Below are 23,108 nucleotides of genomic sequence, written 5' to 3'. Positions count from 1 at the left end.
AAAAATTACATTTGCCCAAAAAGTGACTAAGATGGGGTCTATAACTGGCCACAAAATAGACTATAATGGGGCAGGGGCACTGAGAGGCCAGCGACACATACCCAGCAAAACTGAACCCAAGTACCCCCGCCCCCCCGGGCTTATTTCGTAACTCTGACTTCGTTTTGTTTTCACCTTTTGTTTTCTCTGAAATATTAAAGCCTATTTGGCCTGCGGGCGTAGCAGGGGTTATCGGGGAGGGGGAGAGGGGGGAGGGGGGGGCACTTGTCCCTCCTTTGGCCTTCCTTCTCTGACCTTTCCCGATCAGGACTGCTACGCGCGCAGTACAGTCAACTCCCTTTATTGCGGACACCCTCGGGACTGAGAGTTAGTGTCCTTAATAGCGAGAGTTCGTAAAAGCGGGAATTTATTTATTTCAGTCAAAGGTCTGTAGGGGGTACTAAAATAAATTTAACACGGGGAGGCTAAGCCCCGAGATCTGACCGCCTACCCTTTTAAATACCATTTTTGGCAGAAAAGGTACCCCTCTCGTATACCTTCCATTGACTATGGTACCCCTTTCGTATACCTTCCATTGGAAAATAATGAAAGGCCATTTTATTTCCTTACCCTTTTATATACATACTTCGACTCGTGAAATCTCTACCCTTTCATTTTCTTCGATTCGTGAAATCTCTACCCTTTCATATACCGGAAGCATGAAAATGGTACCCCTTTCGGGCGAAGCCTCCCCGTATAGGCCATTGTAGGGAGTACCACCCCCACCCCCCCCCTTCCCCCCCTCCCTCCTCGGGTCTTTAAGTCCGTATTACAGGAGACGGTATTGGCTAATATTGAGGTCACGTGTTAACCGCCCAAGTGACGCCCCTTTTTGAACGAGAGGGGCCTGAGAAAGACAACCGGTCGTCGAACATGGCAAATATTCTTCAGTTTGGGTGATACTGTATTAGTTTGTTCTTTCTTCGGTTATAAGCAACAAAGGTCTACAATTGGACTGTAATGGCGCTTAGATTGCCCAAGTCAAAAGTAAGTATTTTCCTCGTCAGTACGATCCTCATCTAGCGGCTCGAATGAGGAGTACAAGCTTTACACACAAAATAACTAACTACTTATGATTGTGCTGTTAGTTTACCTTACTTTGTCTGTTTGTTCTTGTTTTAAACAAGATAACACGGATAAGGAGCTACGTTTCTTATATTCATTATTTCTTATCATATGACGCTTTCATGGACAGTGAACTATATTTGGTCCCGATCGTGATATGTACAACGTGACCATGCACGTTTTAACACAAGCTTATTATTTTAAGGCTAACACGATATTAACTAGTAAGCTTACTCATAACAACTTTTGAAAAACTTGGATCGACAAGAGAGCCGAATACAATTTTCTTTAATTCATAGACCTTTGAGTGTCATTCATTTGCTGAATTTCGTGCTATACTAGAAAAAGATTTTTCTCTCAACATAAAAAATCCCACCATATCTTGAAGTCAATTCTTGATACTATATATGGGTAAACAGTTTATCATCATCATCATCATCATCATCATCATCATCATTATCATCATCATCATCATTATCGACATTTTCATTTACATTGTCACTGTCATTGTCATCATCATCATCATCATCATCATCATCATTATTAAATCATTATTATTGATTATAATTATTTTAAACACTTGCGGCACCTTTAACAGGCAAACTTTGAAATTCAAGACTCAACAAATGGTTGCTTTGTTCACTGGATATTTCAAAGGGGTAGTGTCATGGAAATTTTAAACACACTTGAATATTATTTCTACTTCTTAAACTTAAATTTACAATTTAGACACTATTTCCAACATTAGATTTCGGAGTAGAGGTTCCCCTTAATCAACAGAAACCTAAAAACATTGCTCTAATTTGTTGTGGATTGTCACCCCAGTGTACTAAGACTATTGATGAGTGTCTCTGGCCACAGATAGACTGGGTTAGAGTGGAGTGCAACTTGAAAAAAGTTACCGTATTTACTCAAATAGCGCCGCAGCACTTATTTAATTTTTTGAGTCTTCTATGCAGCGCTTATTCGAGGGCGACGCTTATTTCAAAGGCTCATACCACAAAGACAAAACATTTTATTGTAGAAATTAATTTACTTCATGAGTACTTTTCGATGGACTACCGACTTCAAGCTAACCTAAGTTTTGGCTTTCATAACAGAGGGTCGTACAGGGGGGGGGGGGGGGGGGGGGGGGGGGGTCTCATGCATGGTTCACAAACAGAAAAAATAGCAAATCACGGAACACAGAAATGAAAATTTTGTTTTCAAGCTCTTCACGGGTCACGCAAAACCTTCAGGTCATGGATTACGAAGAATAATTTATTACATTCACGTTTCACGGGAAATAAAATCAGCTAATGACGCATCATGAAAATACCCCTGTACGACCCTCATAACAGCCTTCTCAATACTTTTCTGCAGGTTCTCAACAACTCTTCACTTGATGTCCAACATCGAGTGAATGTCCTGACTGTTCCTCATCTTTTTCTTATGAAAATACTCGAATAAGCGCCGCACTGGAGCTGCGGCGCCTGTTCAAGGGCGGAGCTTATCAACCATTACGCTCCCTGTGCAGCGCTTAATCGAGGGCAGCACTTATTCAGGGGCGGCGCTTATTCGAGAAAATACGGTAGGCTAACTGTTTTCAAGGGAAATATTGAGATTTTGGATAGCAAAGGCCAATTTAAAGTAGCAAATTATTACTTGTCTAGTCATTGTGGGAGCTCTGGGTGTGATACTGAAGAACTTTAGGGGTACTGTCATGGTTATTTTGCTGTATTTTGGTCAAAACTACTCAGGCATTTGAATAAAAAACCTCTTTGCTGTCGTGAAATTGCTCTTAGAACACTGGAAAGAAAATATTAAGGGAATTCTCTAAGGAAGAACAAACTATATTTAGTTTTTAGCGACTTCTCTAAAATGCACAAAAAGAACTTGAAAAAATTGGCCAATTTCAAGTTGTAATCCATTTCCATCCTAGCCAGCTACAGCTTTTCTCCACTAGTAGGGTTATTGTTAACAAAACTCAACCATTATTTTAATGATCGATTCTGTCGACTGAAGTATGCTTTTTGGCCATTCAAAGTAACACTAAAATAGGTGACACTGCCCCTTTAAAGGATCAGTTGTCAGGAATCCCAAAAACGGTCAGATGTTTCTACAGAAGTCTGAACTTCTTGAAACGGCCACCATTTTGACAAAGGTCCGTGAAAATTCTAAGGTCTCAGGATGGGACCCATCTAATAGTAAATATTATTTCGAGGACAAATTATAATGCCTGTGAAAATGTGAAATAATATTAATTATAATGATGAAGACTTTATTTATTAATAATGTCAAAGTATTTAGCACTGTTGTACAGTGCTAATTGCCTGGGACACTATAAATCAGTGGAATAAATTATACACAATGAACTCAACTTAGCATTGGTTAAAACCCCCAACTTGTCATTTATACCAACTCTCCCGGATTATCCGGGAGTCTCCCGGATATGGAACGAATCTCTGGGTCTCCCGTACGGGTGACTAAACCTGACCCGGATAAAGCGACTTGGGGTCTGTATAAAAGGCTAGCATTTCAACTCAAATGTTCCATAAATTTTAAGAAGTATCATGTCATGGCTATTATACCTGTTTTACCCAATCTGCCACAAACTTTGACGGAAACCAAAGAAAACACACTTTTATCATCATTGCAATATAAGCGACTGTCTGATTGGATATAAATGTTCAACCAATTAAAAGCAGGGAAAAAAAGCTCTAGTTTCGTGCAAATTTTGTGCCAGTGGAGGGGGGGGGGGGGGGTAAGGGTAAGTGCATCAATTTTATTTGGGGGGAAGGTAGGGTAATAAGAGGGTTCGGGGGGGGGGGGGGGTTTGCTCAGAAGAAAAAATCTCCAGATTTCTGATCTTCAGAGGTTTGCATCTCTGACTTGTGGCAGGCAAACCAATTGCTATTTACAAAGTGTGGTCTACAATTTGAAAACAGGCCTACTGTGAAACAAATATCTTGAGTGATCAGAGTGGGTCTTGAACCCAGGTCGTCCAGATTACAAGTCTGGCTCCCAGGCCTAGGTCATGCAGTTGACCTGACCCTCCCAAATGTATAATGTGCAAGATTTTCTCTGGTTACTCGATTTGATAGATGCCGACTTACTATTAACTGAAACAAACTGTTGATTCAAATATTTTGACATCCCTACAGGTTGAGCTTCATGTTCACCTTGATGGTGCCTTGAGGATACAGACTATCATTGAGTTGGCAAAGTATGTCACAGTTTCATTTAAATCTCATCTACATGTACCAGCAGTTACAATATTTGAGAATCATAGACTAGAGCGGTTTTCAATTGAGTGTTGAAAGCAATTTCACGCTTACTTTGGCTTTGCTTTACAAAACTCTATGAATGATTGGTTGGCAAAGATGCACCATTTTCTCAACTAATGGGAAACCAAACCAAAACCAATCACGCTTGGTCGGATGTGTTTTCCCGCACTTTATGCCGGTTACATGTATTTGCTTTGAGTTCTGATTGGCTGATTGTGCTGTTTACATCTGTTGTGATTGGCCAGAGAAATTACTTTGGTTTTGGTTTTACAACAGTCACCCAATTGAAAACCGCTCTAATTTAACTATTTTTACTATAATTGTGCTCATTAGTAAGAACTTTCAAATGAAATATAATACAATTTTTTTCTAGCCTGAACTCTGATCTCCTGTTTTATGCTCTCAAAAGTAGCTAGACAAGCAGACCAGTGATGACAGCCATAACTCATCCCTGGTGAAAATCTTTCAAGGATCTTTAAGGATCCTTAAAGATCTGCATGAGGATCTTTATGAGGATCTTAATAAAGATCTTCAAGGATCTTTGAAAAGATCCTCAAGGATCCTTCATTTTCTTGCCAAGATCCTCAAGGATCTTTAAGGATCCTCTAAGGATCTTCAAAGATCCTCAAGGATCTTTAAGGATCCTCTAAGGATCTTCAAAGATCCATAAAGATCTTTCAAAGATCCTGAAGAATCTTTAAGGATCCTCCCAAGATCTTTCAAAGATCCTCAAGAATCTTTAAGGATCCTCCCAAGATCTTGCAAAGATCCTCAAGGATCTTCGAGGATCCTCCCAAGATCTTTCAGAGATCCTCAAGAATCTTTGAAGATCCTTAGAGGATCCTTAAAGATCCTTGAGGATCTTTGAAGATCCTTAGAGGATCCTTAAGGATCCTTGAGGATCTTGGCAAGAAAATGAAGGATCCTTGAGGATCTTTTCAAAGATCCTTGAAGATCTTTATTAAGATCCTCATAAAGATCCTCCCAAGATCTTGCAAAGATCCTCATTAAGTATCCTTCAATAATCTTATCAAGATTCTTAATAAGAAATAAGAATTTTACAAGAACCTTACAAGATCGTGTCAAAAGATTCGTATATCTTGTACGATTAAAAGATTCTTATTCTTATTCAGCTCTTACAAGATCTCACAAGATTCTTACAAAGGTCTTACAAGATCTTATAAGATTCCTACCAAAATCTTAAAAGATTTTAATATAAGATTCTTACCAAGATCTTGCAAGGTCTTATAAGTTTCTTACCAAGTTCTTGAAATTGTCACGATCTTACCAAAAAGGGCCAAGATTTGATTTTGTTTTCCAAGCAAGCTGCAAAATAGGAAAAAAAACCCTGGAGTGTATATGTTTTTTATTTTCTTTGGATTGCCCTGACATTTCTGGCAATGACCTACAATGGTTCATTCAAATAACCTAGAATCATGTGTTCCTGAGAGTTTGATCACAGCTTGCTTAAAATGCAAAACCTACACATACCTGGATATGCTTCTAGCACTTCAATTCAAAGGCTGAGGCATTGTCAAACCATAACCAACAAGAAAAATAAATAATTATAAGTGTGATAACCTTTTATTGATAAATCTTAGCTATTCATGTGAAATAAATTTATCACAACAATCTTCAAAGTTAACATGGAAACTTTCATCTACAATGCCATTATGGCTTTTTTTTACAAGGCATAAGATTGTATTCAAGTTCTTGTGATGCATGCTCACAAGATCAACAGCACTATTCTAATAATATTGTAATTCACAAAAGAGTGACAGAAACAAACCTTTACCAACAAATTTTTCCTAGACTAGGACAAAGTTCTACAAGTAACTTTTTCTTTCATTTGCAACAATTTGAAGCGCTTATAATAATCTATTTGACTTAATTAACCAGGCAGCTTTAAAGCCTTTCAAAACAATCCTGAGACTTATTATTTGCCAGTATTATTTTCCCAAGAAAGAAGCAACCTAACAGAGTGTACATATGAATAAGAGCTTGGTTTCAACTGGTACAATAATGTTCTTTAGTGTTAGTGTAAAATAAACAGATATATAAAAATAAAAAAATAACATAATAAAGTCCCTCCAGTTGCATGTTAAAAGCAAGAAAACATGAAAGCTTGAAATTATCCTGTATGGCCCCTGTGGAGAAAAAAAGAAAAATAATTAAAACATAAAATAAAAACCAAGATATCATTTTTTTTACGCTATTTCCCTTGCTAAAAAAAGCTACATGTACATATGTACCGATATTAGAACAATAATAATTTATTAACTAAGGTTTAGTGTATGTCCCCATTGGTCAGGTCACCATCTACTATTTGCCTCTGAGCAAATGCTGACAGCAGCTTACTATTGTCATCAAAATGTTGAAACACTGTTTGTTACAAGTGTCTCCCTACCTCCTCCTCCTCCTAAGTAAAGTCCAATGAAAGCAATGACGATGTGCACACCAATTTGCTCTAACAACATTGACCCAAAGGAAAGGGGAGTAGCGTTTCAACAGCTATTGAGAGTTGTTGTAGACTTTTCACTCAGGCCAGTGGGCCAGTAATTTATACTGTTTGGGAGCAGAGTCTTTCAACTTTTCAGTGAAAAGAACGGCACCAACATACAAGAGATACTCAGTGAAGCACTAAAAACAATTGTTTTTCAAATGTTGGAGATGGAATGTACATGTAGCTGGATTAAGCCACAACCCACTGAAGAGCAGGATTACATCATCATTGTGTGAACTGAAAATTAAGATCACTGTCTCTTAAACAGCTTTAAAGTGACACATGAATGCCACTTTTCAGATTGTGTTTTGAGAGTTTCTCTGAGCCAATTAAAAATTCCAGAGTGTAGGCTGAACCATTTACAATGTGTGAAATATTACCATTCTTAATGCAGCTTTGACATGTTCATTAAAGCCTATTATAAGAAAAAATGATTGCATTGATCAAAAACAATAAAGGATTGTTACTTAGTGTTCCCTTTATATTGCTTGCTGTTTTCAACTATGAAATCAAGAACTGATCAAATACTGCCATTATGCAAGTTACATGTACAAACTTTTATTTGGTATTATTATTTATTGTTGCCGAGTAGAAGTACCAGAAGTCATGATTCACAACAAAATTAAATCAGTCAAAATAGACTCCAACTATCATAATTACAAGTGACTATATTGAGCAGGATTTGGTGACTTGACTCTGAAGCTGCAGTTTTGAGTCTGACAACCTTGACAACAAAATGGAGACAGGATCGAGATGAAAATCTACCGTCAAACAGAAAATTGTGCACTTTTAATCAGTTCTTCTGAGTGATCACAGTGACCAGTAAGCTGCCCTTAACTTTTTAGACAATGTTACAGTGAGCTTCTCACCAGCAACAATTTTGTTAGTTGCTGCCTTCAGTCGTTCACTCCATGCACGAAGATCATAAACTAATCTTCACGCCAAATCAAGATCTATGACTCAAGTCTTCAGCTTATACCAACTCTGTCATGATATTAACCTGGCTACAAATGACTCCGTAAAAACGTTTGCAAAGGCTTCATATAAAAACTAAATAGGGAATGACCACCTCAATAATCTTCAAGAAGCAGACATGCATGCACGTTGTCTATAATTCGCTTGGACGATCACACTTTTTCATGCAGTCTTTCACAAAATAATTGGTGTCGAAACTTACCTCTTTCTAAAAAGTGGTTGTCCACAGTTTGCTACTTGAAGCCATCATTTTTCTAGCTTAGCAGAGGCAAAATCCAGAGGAAATGTGTGCTGTATAGATTTGAATCCCGCCTGAAATCCCTGAAATCTAATATGAAACGGTCTTTCTCCGAGCCTGCAGTGGCATAACTGCTGACCAAAATGGTGCCCAGTCTTCGCAGTCTGAATGAAATCCAAGATGGCTGCCAGTGTTGCTGTGGTTCCACGTTTTTCCACGTTTTCTCGCTCATTTTAAAAGCTAACATTATGCATGGAAGTCGAAGGGATTATGATTCAAAGCATTTTTGTTCTTTTTGGCATTAAATGGAGTTGAGATTCATCAAAGAAGGTTTGTAAGTAATAGTGTTTTCACAAGTAAGTTTCAGTGGAGGACCCGTGCATTTAGTTTTTTTTATTCAAATACAATCTGTAAACTGCACACTGTAAGTCTTAACAGTCATATTTTTAAGCCTTTGTTTAGAAACACACATGTCTACATTGCGTTTATCAACTTTGAACACTGAAGGAAACAGTATTAAGATGTACAAGATGTCACAACAAACAACTAGTAAATTTTATTGTTAATAACAGTATAAGTAAAGAGATAATCACAGTCAGTGTAAGAGTATTGCGGGCATGTTTATTTATTCTTAGATCCTGTCAAGATTCTTGTGTGATATTATGAGATCTTAATAAAGAATTGAACCAAACAAGAAGTTTTTGTCTTTGTTTTTCAAGATCTTCATGAGAACTGTTTTTTAAAACTGTCATTCTTAATTTATGCTAAGATCTTACCAAGATAATAATTGTAAGGTGGTAAGACCTTAATCAGAATGGTTGTAAAGTCACGGTACAAATTTTGATTAAGATCTTATTAAAAAAGAAACATTAAAAATTTTCCTTTTTAATTATCTTTTTCTAAAGTAATTATTTTTCCAATGGATGCCTTGCATCTTTGTCATGTTAGTCCTGTGTTTAAGCACTACCAACATGATTAAATTAGCATGTGTTCCATGGGAAGGGTAACTGTAATAATTGATGAAATCAGGGCTGTCATTAAGGGCCCTATCCCATAACAGCTATTAGGCCTGAATTCCCTTGAAAGAACTTTGATGTTACGGTTGATCTTGATGGTTGAAGGATCATTTTAGTCAGAAATTGACAAGATTGTTACAGGTAAGAAGCTTAATGCCACATGCTAACAACTTAATGACAGCCCTGATCATTAGATTCAATATACGTGTACCATGTGTTGGTAACAGGTTAATCTTTCCAGACTGTGTGGAACTCAAGGTTAACTTTGAAACTCTTCACAGGTAACCTTCTGGTTAACATCTGAAATCTTAATTTGGTAGCTTTCATGTCAGTGCCAAGTGTGCTCAATGCAATTAAAAAAAAACAATGAGGCAATTTGATTGGTTAGGATGGGCTTAATTAAGAGTGATTGCACAATTTTCATGTAGACAGGCCACCAGTGAAACAGTCGTGTGACTCTGAAATGCACTATGAGATTCTGATGTAGGATTTTTATCATACCAGCTCAATTATGAAATTGAATATGACTTCTTTTATTGCTTCTCACTACATTTTTGTCTTCTTCATTAAGTTCACTTAGTTCTGTAGTTAATCTTCAGGTTATTAATATAATTTGATCAATCAGCTAACTGAAAGCTTGACTTGTAAAGTGCAATCATCTTAATGTATACCATCTTATTGACTTTTGTGTTCGGTTTTTGCAAGTTTTGTCTTTTGCAAGGCAACATGGTGTTCAATAAATTATTGAGCCCTTCACAAATATGTGTTACTAATTTTCTTGGCTGAGACTTGCTACCGTTTCAAATCCTTACAGGGATCTATTTAAGATTTTTTAAAGATCCATGTTAAATCTTTGAGGATTCTAGCAAAGATCTTTCTAAGATTCTTCAAAGATCCTCATTAAATCCGTGAGGATCCTGGCAAAGACCTTTGCAAGATCTTCACAAGGATCTTTTAAAGATTCTTCAAAGATCCTCATTAAATCCTCAAGGATCCTGGCAAAGATCTTTTCAAGATCTTTACAAGGATCTTTCTAAGATTTTTAAAAGATCCTCATTAAATCCTCAAGGATCCTGGCAAAGATCCTTGCAAGATCTTTACAAGGATCTTTTTAAGGTTCTTCAAAGATCCTCATTAAATCCTCAAGGATCCTGGCGAAGATCTTTGCAAGATCTTTACAAGGATCTTTTAAGGATTCTTTAAAGATCTTCATTTAATCCTTGAGGATCTTCAAGGATCCTTGCAAAGATCTTTGCAGGAATCTTTACGAGGATCTTTGAAAGATCCTTGCAAGATCCTTATTGATTCCCCTAAGGATCTTTGTTCAAGATCTTGCAGATACAGGATCTTTAAAGATCTTTGGAGGATCCTCAAAGATCCTGTAAGGATCCTTTGAGGATCTTTGTCTTTGAGGATCTTTAGCAGGTCTTTGAAGATCTTCAAAGATCCTTGAAGATCCTGTGAGGTTTTTCACCAGGGATTATCATTGATCCTCAGCATTTAAAAATGACTAAAATGAACATTAATTAGAGCCTTTGGTTTCTGTAGCTACCTCAGGGCTCAAAGTTTATTTTTGGCTTTGGGAGCACCTGTGCTACCAGGTGTAAATTTCTAGGCGCATTGCCGAAATTTTTGGCGCACAGCTAAAAATTTTAGGAGCACAACTTAAAATACTGGTAGCACCAAAAAGAAAAATCAGAAGCTTTAGACATTTTATTAGTGATCGTTGATAATGGTGTCATGACGACACTGACACGTTGATAATATCTTTTTCTTCTTTTCGCTTGCCGATCATTAATCAGCACGGTAATCTTTTATTTCAATCATGTGTTTGTTTCTTTCAGTCTCTTACTGTACGTTTGAGATAGCAATAATACTGTTACATTTTTTTGAATATAAAATGTTATGGTACGTTCAACAAGATAATAAGACAAAACAAGGGTAAGGAATAACGTCATTGAATCCTCTCGATCAGACGAAATCCTTCAAGTCCCACGGATCACCCGACTGAAATTAAATTCGTTTGGCTACTTTCTGTTGGCAAGGTTAGCTCGCCTTGATCTCTGTCCACTGTTTAACCACTTCACAACTGCTGGAGGTGGGTCAAATGTGTTGGAAGGCAGCGGCCGGCTGTTTCCGAATAAATTTTCTTTTTGTAAATGAATGTTTCAAAAAAGAATAAATTACATTGTTGACAGCGCATTGACTTAACTGCAACACTTGTTAAAAACGGTGCAACTTTCTTATGTGGAACCTAATTGTGTTACATCCACATTTGAATATATTATTTCAAGCTTCTGTTTCGTGTTAATCAGGCAGAGTACACAAGAATTGTCAGGTGAGGAAACAAAGTGGCCCAGATTCAGGCGCACTGAGCTTGGGCGTTTTTAGGCGCGTGAGTGCGATCACATAAAATTTTTTAGGCGCAAAATAAAAAATCTAGTCGCATATGCGACCAGTTGGTCGCTAACTTTGAGCCCTGTACCTTAGTTTAAAGTCTGCACATTCCTTCTAATAAACCCTTCAAGCCCTAGCAGTGATCAGCATTAAATTTCGCCTTCTAATATTAATGCTTATTCAATCCTGAGGTCATGAGAATCAAGGACATGATCACCAATGAAAGTCGAATTTTCTCGATATGTTACATGTAATATCATCTCCCCAGTACATATATTTGATTATTTATTCTTATTATTTTATACAGATCTCCATTTAAACCAGCTACTCTGAATTGGAATTTCTGTTTAAATAATGTTTATAAATAAATAAATAAGAAAAGTATGGGGGACAAGATAAGAGAATTTGTTCTCTGATATATTTACATGTATAAAGCTGTGTTTGGCATCAGCTTTTGTATTTAACGAATCGAGAGCAGTTTTCTATGGTCTATGCTCTTATAGACCATAAAATGATGTCACAAAATGTTCAAAACTCTAGTGGAACCAGAAACCTCAGGCGAGTGATTTTACTGCTAAGTTTTGAGCATTTTATAGCGTCATTTTATCTTCTATAAGAGTATACATGTAGACCATAGAAAACTGCTGTGAGTCTTGAAATTTGTTTTTTACAATAACATGGAAAAAGTACATGTCAAGCAGAATTGGCTGTTGTTCTCATTGAGAAAGTGTGCGTGTTACATCTGACGTCATTTTTATTGTCTGTACTCTCATAGACAATAGCTTTTTTTTTTACAGTTATTGTATAAAAGAAAACAATGTCTTCCTTCTATTAACACAGTCTCATGTGAACAATTTTAGAACTGAAGCCATTCTAGAACGGTCATTGTATTTCCTAGTACGCAAAGAATAAAATCTAAGTCGAGTGAGTTTTATGTTTATCTTGTTACAGAGAAAAGCAAGTGGCACTGCCTTCTCTAGAAGAGAAATCTTTGAGACAACATGTGTCTGTTAGTTTGGATAAACCATCAACTTTATGCGGCTTTTTGAGATGTTTTAATGTATTCACGCCAGTCATCATGTGAGTTATGGAATAATTATAGGCTGTTATAAATTATAGTAATTATGAAGTACAGCTGTACCATAAAAGCTAGAGCTATTAAGCCCCTGGGGGGCATATTTAACATCAGGCCAGGGGGCTAGTAATTTAGAGAAGGGGGCTTTTAGATAGAGAGGGGGGCTTATTTCATATCTTAAAACACCTTTCTTGTCTTAAAGGGAACCTGACCACTCAAACAACAAATTGATGGCAAATTGCCAGAAATAGTGTCTAAATTCTAAATTTTAGTTTAAAAGGTAGAAGTGATATTTAAGTGGGCTAAAAATCAGATATGGTTATTGCCTATTTTCGATTTTATATTTCCTGGGTGCCGCCATTTTGGATTTCAAAACGTCATACGGTTGCCGCTATTGTCAGTAAGCAGAAGCTCTTTTGTGTGAAACAATTGAGCAACCATGTTACGTCTTGAAATCATAGAGAGCGGCGCCCAGGAAATTTAAAATGAAAAATACTTGTAGGCGATAATCAAATTCTGTTTTGTCCAATTCAGAAATATAATTTCCATGTTTTCCAACGAAATTTAAAATTAGATTGTATTTTCAACAATGTAACGCTAATTTATTTCAAGAGTGGAGGTTTCCATTAAAATCGTTTTTGTACAAAACTCAAACAACTGGAGTGAAACTTTAAAATGAGATGCCCCACCTTGGTTGGGTAACCAATCTTTCCATATAATCTCTCTTTTTTTTCTTGATCGCCTTCACCTGAGAAGTGGGGTACCCCACTGAGGCGGGTTGCCCGGTCAGCCGGGCCGGGTAACCCCTGGGGTGAGTTTTTTCCATGTGAACGCTGAAGGTGGGGTAACCCGCCTAGCTGGGGTGAGGTCCATCCGGGCATTTGTCTTTAATTTTGAATTCTGAATTTTTGAATTCCGCCGAAGCCCAGCAAAACAACATGACCGCCAACCACTACAAGCCTGGCAAGCTTTCCCGCCGATTTCATCTTCAAAGCGTCGAGAAAAATAGTTTTATTGAAGAAAATACTGACCACGCAATAGCATTTTAAAACCTCATGCCAGTGCCCCGGGGTTGCATGTGAAGGCTAGCTTTTTTAGACTACGGGTAGGTGGGGTACCTCACCTTCCCGTAGTCCCCCACCTCCATGTAAACAGGCCTAGTGCTCGACTACAAGGGTTTTTCCTTTGTACCCGTACCTGAGTGCAAAAAGCTGTGTTAGGATTGGTGCCTGGCTCCGATTGTGAACATTGCCCAAGAGCCCATGGTTGAAGATCCACTAAAACACCCTAGCTTCCCTCACATAGACATTTTTATCTACAAGCCGGCCACTATTATTTCAACTTTTGCTAGAGAGTGCATACTACTGCACGTCGTATCCAATAAGAGACTTTGTACAGTATTGATGGTGATTTATATTTTGACCAATGCAAATTTGATGAATTTTATTTTCAGGGATGATGTCACTGCAGTTGAAAGAATAGCACACGAGCTTTGTGAGGACCAAGCATCTAGCGGTGTATTGTATTTTGAAGTACGATACTGTCCACATCTGCTATGTTCAACGGGAAATGATATGATGAATGGAAAACCTGTTGAACCGAATAAGGAACCCAATATGACAGTCAAGGAGACCACTTCCCCACGGGCTGTTGTGCAAGCGGTGTCTAGAGGCCTTAAGAGAGGAGAACGAGATTTTGGACTGAAAGCCAGATCCATCCTTTGCTGTATCAGACCTAGACCAGGTAATGAGCTTCATACTTGACTGTGAGCTAGTGTAATTAGAAGGTTTCAATGGCGTGGAGGCATTTACGGCTGACGGCTAATATTTTCTTTTTGGATACCAAGAGCATGCACTTGCTAAGTTCTGCTTTCTCCGCACAGTTTTAAACCGCGCAAAAATATCCCTGTACAAGTATTAGTAGGCACCACCCATAGAAAACCCGAGTATCTCGGGATGCGCAGAACGTATGCACAGTAACCAAAGTAGGCATCGTCCTAAACAGCGGCTCTAAACGAGAAATGCAGGTCAGCAAAGTACCTGAAAATGCCATTTTCCTTTCTACCCTAATCGTTTAAATTAGGGTGAGTGAGGAAATATTTGAAAAGGCTTCGACAGTATAAAATTTGGGTAATGACCTCTGAACAAGACAAGTCGCTGTTTGTTTTCCGAAAATCTCCTCTGGCGCCATTTTTGTACTCAAAAAGACGCTTTTAATTCAATGCTCATTGCTGAGGCGTTCGTAAACCATTCTTTCTTCCAACACACCACTCACTGCCTAAGCGGAATTAAGATGTGGGAGGTAAAATTTAGTCTAGGCAGGAGATCGCAAGACAGTGAAGAAGGCAAACCGAAACGTTTGTCGCCGAAGGGGAGTAGGGTGGGTAAAATTATTCTACCAGCCGAGGCAGAGCGGGTAACTTGGCAAAAGAGGGTAAAAAAAACCCAATAATCTACTTAAATAGACAAACGGGATCCCTAGAGAGCCATCCAGTAATAAACTATTAACAGAGGGTGTTTTAACAGGTGAAAATTTCCGTTCGGCTGATTACGTGAGTATTTTAGCCGTGAGAATAGCACTTGTGTTGTTCAACCCGCAAATGTTTTGTTTGTTTCTCCAGATTGGTCATCGGAAATTCTTTCGCTGTGCCACGAGTTTTCTAACGACGGAGTTATAGGAATCGATTTGGCCGGAGATGAATTGCTTGGCGAGATTCCAGCTATGAAAGGACACATTAACGCTTTCAAGGTTTGTTGCATTTGAAAGGGTGCGCTGGTGGAACAAAAACATGAAACGCAGGGAGGGGGAATGATGGGCGGTGTATTTCTTTTTTAATCACGGTTATTTCGTTATCATTTCGAAGTACAGTAATTACTAAATTTCAAAACGTTTTTGTTGACAAAAAAAAAACTTAAAAAAACTGGAGCAATTCAAACGGCAACTTGCATGTAGCATAGGCTGTTAAATACTTTTCTTCTTGGGCCATCGTAGCTTGATCAGAAACAAAATACAAACAGCGGTGATAAACATAATAAACTTGCGCATTTTCTATAACTTGATGTTTCGTATGCTAGTCAACATACATTTTCAAAAGTGATACGAAACGTCAAGTTATATAAAATGCGCAGGTTTATTATGTTTATCACCGCTGTTTGTATTTTATTTCTGATAGGCTGTTAAACCAGCTTACAACGAATACTCCGCTTTCATCCTCTGATTCGGAGAAGTTCAAATACCGTATTTATTCGATTATTTAATTTTGAGCCCGTAAGGGTGGACGCTTATACGAGGTGGGTGCTAATTTGAGGATGGGTGCTTATTATTTTCCCAACATTTTCCGCAAGTGAGGACATTTTTAGAGAATAACAAAACAAAGGATAACAAGTTTATTTTACACAAAGTCCAAAAGCTAACTTGAACAAGCCATAAACAATATAAAAGTTCATTGATTACCCTATCTAAAACCAATTTTGGAACACAACGGACGCTCCTCTTACTTCACGTTGGGGGCTAGTACAGAAATGTTTTTTGTTGGGAGGGGTGGGGTGGGCGCTTTTTCGAAGGTGGGGGGTTAATTGAATAAAAACGGTAATCCCCAAAAGGATTTATTTGAACCTATAAGTAAAAAAATCTTCCAACGTAACTGAACTTACTAAGTTCAGCCATAAGTAAATCTATTGCTAATGATAGTCATGATATGAACATCTTGTTCGATGCATAGTGAAGACCATTGTAAAATCCGCTGTGTTGGTTATGAAAAACAGTTTTTATTTTTCTTGTAGGAAGCCAGAAGGTTGAACATACACAGGACAGTTCATGCTGGAGAGGCGGCTCCTGCGGCCAGCGTGAAAGAAGTACTTTCCTTTGATGTCACATGAGATGAGCTAAATTGTAATTTGGGTCGACCCAAATGGGTCAAGCTCGACCTTTGGTTCAAACATCGAACGTAATTTGTCGAACCAAATTCCGTCACTACTGTTTTGATATCGAGGCTAAAATATACATTATCATACAAGTTTTAAATTTATTCATTAAGTTCGATTCATGAAAAGATCGACGTTTGTGCCACCTTCGATCTTCACACGGTTTATCCGTCTGAATCAGACGAATACAACGTGTTGGTCGATCGAAACTCGATTGACTTAATGAGCTAAATCCGCTCAGTTTATTTCGTCTCATGTGAAGTGCGACATTTTACCCAGGCGTTAAAAAATTACGCCAGATGAACCCTTCTCGCCATTTGGCTCAAGAATATGGTCGGGTATTTGTTCGAAGGGGACGGACAGCTGTTGCTAGAAGAGTACAGTTTCGAGAATAAGGCGTGACCAAAACTGCAAGCTTCTACAAACAGCTTTACGCCTGAGGGAGGAACGCGCGAGAATCCACGCTTTACGCGCCTCGCGAGTTCGCGCTCTTCGCGACTTGTGTCTCCCTCTGTGAATTTAGGAGTAGAACAGCGTAGTTTTGTAGTATAATCAATGAAATACAGGGGCTGCTCAGCGATGGGTTAGCATCTTATAGGAAGTGGTTATACTTTTATCTGGTCATGGACTAGCCTGTGAACAGGCTCCCAAGTGGGGTATAAATGGGCGGAAAGAAAAATCGATGAGCCAGGCGAAGCGAGCTCGATTTTTGTCTTCGCCCTATACCCCACTTGGGAGCCCGTTCACAGATTAGTCAGGGACCAGTTTGATAAAAATGTTTACATGCGTTTGTCACGAACAATCTGGGCCCTGGCCGTTACACGCTTATGCAGAAAGTGAGTCCAGCAAACACTGTTAGAAGTCTTTAACCCTTTAACCCTTAATATCAAAGAACAAATTCTCGTTTCTTGTCCGCATACTTTTCTTATAAAAGTACTGGGTAGAAGTTATTATAATATCAAGAAAATTCACCTTTGGTGGTCATATCCTTAATTCTCATGACCTCACGGGTTGAATAAGCATTGATATTACAAGGAGAAATTTGATGCTGATCACTGTTTGCACTTCAAGGGTTAACTCGTTTTTGAACTCTTCATTGAGTCTCTTTTTGTGTGCGCATGCAAAACCCAATGGTCCAGATATCAAACTGAACAAGTGAATGAGCATCGCAGTTATTTACGCAACTTATAGTTCCGAAAAGAAAATCTGAAAAAAATTCTTGACGTCGCGATACCGGTGCAGTGCTCTACCAACTGAACTATCAGGCTGGACTATTCACAGTCCCCATATTTTCCCGTGGGATTTTCGAGACTCGTACGCTTGGATCGAACTTCAGCCATCTTCGTTTGCGACGGCGAGCATACCTAGGGAGAGTGCCTCAGCTACTGAGGGGGGCCTAGTGAGGGTACATTGAGTAGGGGAGGAGGAGCGAGAAGGTGCGCCCGCCGTTACAAACCAAGATGGCGGGAGTTCGATCACGAAAACCCCGCCTTTTGATTCAGATGCCGAACTTTAAAATTTACTTGAAGCAAAACCAATCGAAATCTCAGCGGCTTTTATTATTATTTGAAATACATTATAATAATTTATGCATTAGGTTCGGCTCGTGAAAAGTTCGACGTCTGAATCAAAGCCGTTCCAAAGCCGAAATTCCCGGCTGAGATAGGCGGGGAGAACGGCTGAGCCGCTCCAAATGGAAACAGCCGATTCAGACGTCGAACTGTTTATTTACTTAATTCGAGGTGTTAGGTTCGGCTCCTGAAAAGGTCGACGTCTGAACGGGGCCTTAAGCGAACGTTGTGTAAGCACGAAGAGTTTGGTGTATTTGATCAAAGCTACTTAAATATTTAACATAGAACCTTTTTACTGACATGAAATTATGCATACAGCACCGAGTGGAAAATATTAAGTGATTTCTCCAATGAAGAATAATTTATAAAACCAGGTTTTAGCAATGTGTCCAAAATGCACGGGAACTACTTGAAAAAATTGGCCATTCTTTTCAAGTTGTAATCCATTTCCATCCAAGCCATCCGCCGTGAAAGATAACAAATACATGCTTGTGTATACTCATAGGGTGATTGTTAACAATACTGAACCATTATTTTAACCGTTTCCATCCATACAAATGCTGTTTAAAAGGGCACAAAAATCGGCGACGCTGCGCCTTTAAGTAGTTGCAAAAAGAAAGCCTGAAAAAACTACAGGCATGAACGGGATTCGAACCCATGACGTCTGCGATGCCGGTGCAGTGCTCTACCAACTGAGCTATCAAGCCAACTGGGAGATGGTCATATTGTGAGTTCATAATATACCTGTGAAGGATAAATAAATGAATGTAAATATATGAGACATATATTTTGAACTGTGGATGAAAGATCAAGTAGAATAAAGCTCGTCGCAGTTACTACGCAACTTAAGTAGTTGCAAAAAGAAAGCCTGAAAAAAATTCAGGCTTGAACGGGATTGGAACCCATGACCTCTTATGATGCCGCGGTGCACCAACTGAGCTATCAAGCCAACTGGGAGGCTTTCTTTGCGTCAATAACTGCGATGGTCATCATTCACTTATTCTTTCTTTCATCCGCAGTTCAAATGTATGTATTTCATATATTCCACAAGTTTCCAGACTTTAAACTACAAGTGTATTTTAAGTTTTATCAAAATGAAATTGATCCCAGTATCCATTTGCCATAGCCAACAGTTTTTTCCTACAGGCTAATGTATTGTGCATGAATTTGCCTCTCTCTATTAACTGCGAGTGGTTTTAACCGTATTTTAAGGCGTTAGATGTCCTTCATGCTGAACGGATAGGCCATGGATACCACGTGTTACAAGATGACGCTCTTTACAGAAGAGTCATCGATGAGAAGATTCACTTGGAGGTAAGTTACAGCAGCCGATGAGTGCTCGTTGTATTGGGATATCTTCTCTAAACAGTTATCCCTTCGCAGCGTAAGTTTTCTTGGTCCAGTTTTCCAAAACAGCAAACGAAACATGATGTAATGTTCGATGCCTTTGATGTTTGAAACCTTTCCTTATTCTTGTATCTTGTTATTATAGCTCGGTCTGCCTTCTTACTTAGCAGTTAAAGTCGTTCTTTCTTTTTGTCATCCTGGCCCGCCTAGATTAGTTTTGCTATACCTGTGGCGCCAAGAAATTGTACATGTAAATTTTTACAAACACCTAATAAAGTTGAAGTTGAAGTTGAAGTTGTATACCGTTTTAAAAAAAAAGGTCTTGATGAGTGAAATTCATTTCTCATATCCAGATAACTGAAGGAAGTGACGTCTTTGACAGAAATGGTTTTAAAACGTCAAAATTAAATACTACAAAATTTCACTGATCAGCACATGTGATAGGTATACCTCAAAACTGTAGCTTAATTTGCAGCTTTTAATGCACAGAATCACCTGAGATATTTCAGAGTACGAAACTGTATTCAATTAACAAAATAAAAAGAAATATTCTAGGGGTGGTAAACCACAATCATAGAGACCTAGAGTACCTTTTTTTTCTTTAAATGCAAAGATCTTTCCAAGGCTAGTTTGCTGACAGAATTTCACTGCAATTGTTCAAATATGGACCACGTTATGATTTGGGGATGTACTGGGTCCACGGCTGGAAAGGGTTATTAAAGATTTTCCCTTGCAGTTTTATGCCATGAAATACCACCTTAGCTTTCAATAACAAGGAAAAAAAATGATTTAACCGAGAGATATAAATCTAATTTGTAGGTCGAAATAAGGTCAGTTAGGATTCTCGGAAACAAAGTAGTAGCTCAGAAATTTGGGGGATAAAATTTGTTTTCCTGCAATCTTCTACATCGCATATACTCCGAATGAAATGATACTGCCTTGGCTCGTTCAGATATCCTTTCAAAGGCCTGGAACGTTCTTGGAAGACATTAGACGGGAGAAGTCGTTTTATGTCATGATTTTGCATTTATTTTCTTTTTTGTTACTTGCCAGGGAAAAAGTAATTACTGAGTTCTTCTGTTGAGTTCAGTCACACATTTTCGTTCAAAACCAACATTTTTACTTTCCGATTCGTTCTGGGTTATTGTCAAGCACTTTACCACGAGCCTCTAGCTCGGGAGATTGCGCAAACGCTCCCCGTGTTATTGACATTAATAGAATTGTTAAGTTTATGGGATAATTGAAGATGTCAGGATTCTCTTGTGTTTCTGTTTTTACTGATACATTTAAAAGCTGTCTTTTGTTGTTTCTCGACAGGTGTGTCCAACTTCCAGTATATTGACAGGTGCCGTGAAGCCATGCTTTCGGACGCACCCAGTTAGACAGTATGTATACATACCAGACTGCGAGCAGACTCTCTTTTGCTAGAGATGCCCGGGAGGAAGAACGCAAGGTATTCGAGAAGCGAGTCACGCGCGCGAGCGACGCCCGCGCTACTCGCGGCCTTACCATTCGCGCGCGCGACTTGCCCCCCGAATGTCGTTTTTGCTCAGTTTTTCGGTTCTTCCCCCCGGATTCTTGAGCAAAGGAGAGAGTGCTCGCAGTTTATATACATACCGGAATGGCAATCATAGTAAACCAGAAGCGCTTTCCATTTGGTTAATATTTTCGTTTCAACTGGCTGAAACGCGCGGATTAAAGGGAAATTTTCTGTAAACAACGCACGACGCTCCTATCCGGAGCGTTGCGTGACGGCGTGACGACACTAAAAACGGCTGTGAGGGAGACTACGTTTGGAGTTACTCCATTTTTTTTTCCAAATTGAAGCTTTATTATCTCTGAAAAATGCATGGTTACCCCAAATTTTCCTTTTTGGATACCAAGGGCACTTGCTAAGTTCTGCTTTCTCCGCATAGTTTTAAACCGCGAAAAAACCCCTGTATTAGTAGGTACCACCCATAGGAAACCCGAGTATCTCAGGATGTGCAGAACGTATGCGAAGTAACAAAAGTAGGCACCGTCCTTGACAGTTTTTAAAGAATTGATGATATAAAAGCGCCACTCAAAAACGTCGCAATTTTTCATCGGCTGTTTATGCTGAGTACAGGTCGTTATTTTGTTTAATGTTTATTTTTCAGGTTTGCAGAAGACGGAGTGAATTTCTCTCTTAACTCCGACGATCCTCTTGTGTGTCAAACGCGAATAGATCTAGAACAAAAAGTAGCAATAAATGAGATTGGTTTAAGTCCTGCAGAAATAACTTGCGCGGTAAGTCTCGTCTTTATTTGTATAGTACCTTGAAGTTAAACGGTTTTCCCAATTTTCCAAGAATGGAAATTCAAATGTACAATACCGACGGAAATGGGTCTTCAAATACCATGTTCTGGGTCTTGTGAGTTTGTTATTAATGTAAGAGCGACTTCCGTAGACTGCCGGAGTTGCAAAGAGGCTTGGGCGTCACATTTGCCAGGTTCATGTATGATAGGTCTTGCATATTACCGTGCAGATGGTTTCGTCTGCCGTCAGTCGGGTAATTATATAGGGACCTAAAGCAGAGACGACGACGACGGTAACGAAAACAAGACTCAACAATTACATTCGCTTTTTCTGAGTAAATTCACGATGGTTTCTGCTCATTAAGTTTGTGTAATTTGCCCGAACTATCCAGGAGCTTACGTCGTAGGAGCGGCTTTAAAGTTTAGAAAGAGAAAGAAAAATTAATCATTTTTCGTTCACGTTCTCCATAAAACCGTGAACTAGGTCACTTCACGTTGTTGTTTGTAGAGTTAATAACGCACGTGCAGAGCTAGTGTTTTGCTAATTAAAACTATTGTTTTCTGACGTTCTCGCTGGCGTCGTCGTCGCTTAAAGGGCCCTAGTCAGCCACACCTTTGTTTTTTCTTATATGCGAGAGTTTGGCTATTATATTTTATTCGGAGCATGTCGAAATGAACGAAATCACTGTGAAACTACTAAAGATAATGAAACATACTTTCAGGAACACAACTTACAGTAAAGCAATAAGATTTCGCTTCACCGTGCAATATCAATAATTTCGATGGCATCGAAAATGGCGGAGGCTTATAACGACCTTCTCCTAATACTAATGCACTTTTTACACAGTTTATGACTATGCGGGAAAACTTCAAACGCTACTCATTCGACATGAAAGTCAATACTATGTTGTTTTCTATTTCTTTGCAGACATTTAATGCTGCAAGGGCTTCCTTTCTTCCAGATGATGAAAAACAACGACTCATTGAACAACTAAAAGTAGCGCATGGAATATATTGATGTTTTCTGTAAAAAGGATATTTTATAACATTAAAATAGGAATAGAATCTAGTATTTGAGAGTTGGGGTGGTAATGAAAGTGGTCGGTAATTGTACGTGCCAGTGTGTTTTGTATTATACGACAATGAAATGTTTGGATTGTATGACTTTTTGAAAATATTTATCCGGGAGAACCTAAAAGAAAAAGTGTTTACACAGCAGGATTGGTTTGGATTTATTTTGACCCTCGAAAGTGCGAGGCAGTGGAGCTAGGGTTGTCTTGTTTTCATGAGCGCTTCGTTCTGTCTCTTAGATACATTTTGGAAACGTTCAGGCTGAGAATTGAGGGATTATAATATTACGTAGAATGATATGGCAAGACAATCTTGGAATAAAATTACGTCTTTTTCACAACCTTTT

General features: G+C 38.6%; 1 protein-coding gene across 2 annotated transcripts; it reads left to right on the top strand.

The window, feature by feature from the left end:
* The first annotated feature begins 875 nt into the window (after window positions 1–875).
* LOC146454403 (adenosine deaminase-like) lies at window positions 876–23,102 on the top strand. 2 transcript variants are annotated; one of them, XM_085095487.1, is made up of 10 exons: window positions 876–1,026; window positions 4,248–4,309; window positions 12,451–12,579; window positions 14,028–14,317; window positions 15,195–15,322; window positions 16,357–16,428; window positions 19,281–19,382; window positions 20,733–20,800; window positions 21,554–21,683; window positions 22,620–23,102. In XM_085095487.1, exons 1-10 carry the CDS (start codon window positions 1,000–1,002, stop codon window positions 22,707–22,709), a joined length of 1,098 nt encoding a protein of 365 aa, XP_084951613.1. In that variant the 5' UTR covers window positions 876–999; the 3' UTR covers window positions 22,710–23,102. The 2 variants fall into 2 exon arrangements, with proteins under 2 accessions (XP_084951613.1, XP_084951614.1); XM_085095488.1 differs by lacking the exon at window positions 22,620–23,102 and having other exon boundaries at window positions 20,733–20,868.
* Window positions 23,103–23,108: the final 6 nt, after the last annotated feature.

This window comes from Pavona decussata, unplaced genomic scaffold (assembly GCF_977016875.1).
Source record: "Pavona decussata unplaced genomic scaffold, jaPavDecu1.1 SCAFFOLD_302, whole genome shotgun sequence".
In the NCBI taxonomy this organism is placed as follows: Eukaryota; Metazoa; Cnidaria; class Anthozoa; order Scleractinia; family Agariciidae; genus Pavona; species Pavona decussata.
The sequence above is the reverse complement of the archived record's forward strand: the minus strand, read 5'-3'. Positions and strand labels throughout refer to the sequence as shown.

What these genes read in the sequence shown, in the direction of transcription:
- LOC146454403 (XM_085095487.1), top strand. Translation starts at nt 1,000, where the DNA reads ATGGCGCTTAGATTGCCCAAGTCAAAA. An exon ending in ACTATCATTGAGTTGGCAAA is followed by an intron (nt 4,310 to 12,450) that starts GTATGTCACAGT and finishes ATCTTGTTACAG; the next exon opens with AGAAAAGCAAGTGGCACTGC. An exon ending in ATGAGAAGATTCACTTGGAG is followed by an intron (nt 19,383 to 20,732) that starts GTAAGTTACAGC and finishes GTTTCTCGACAG; the next exon opens with GTGTGTCCAACTTCCAGTAT.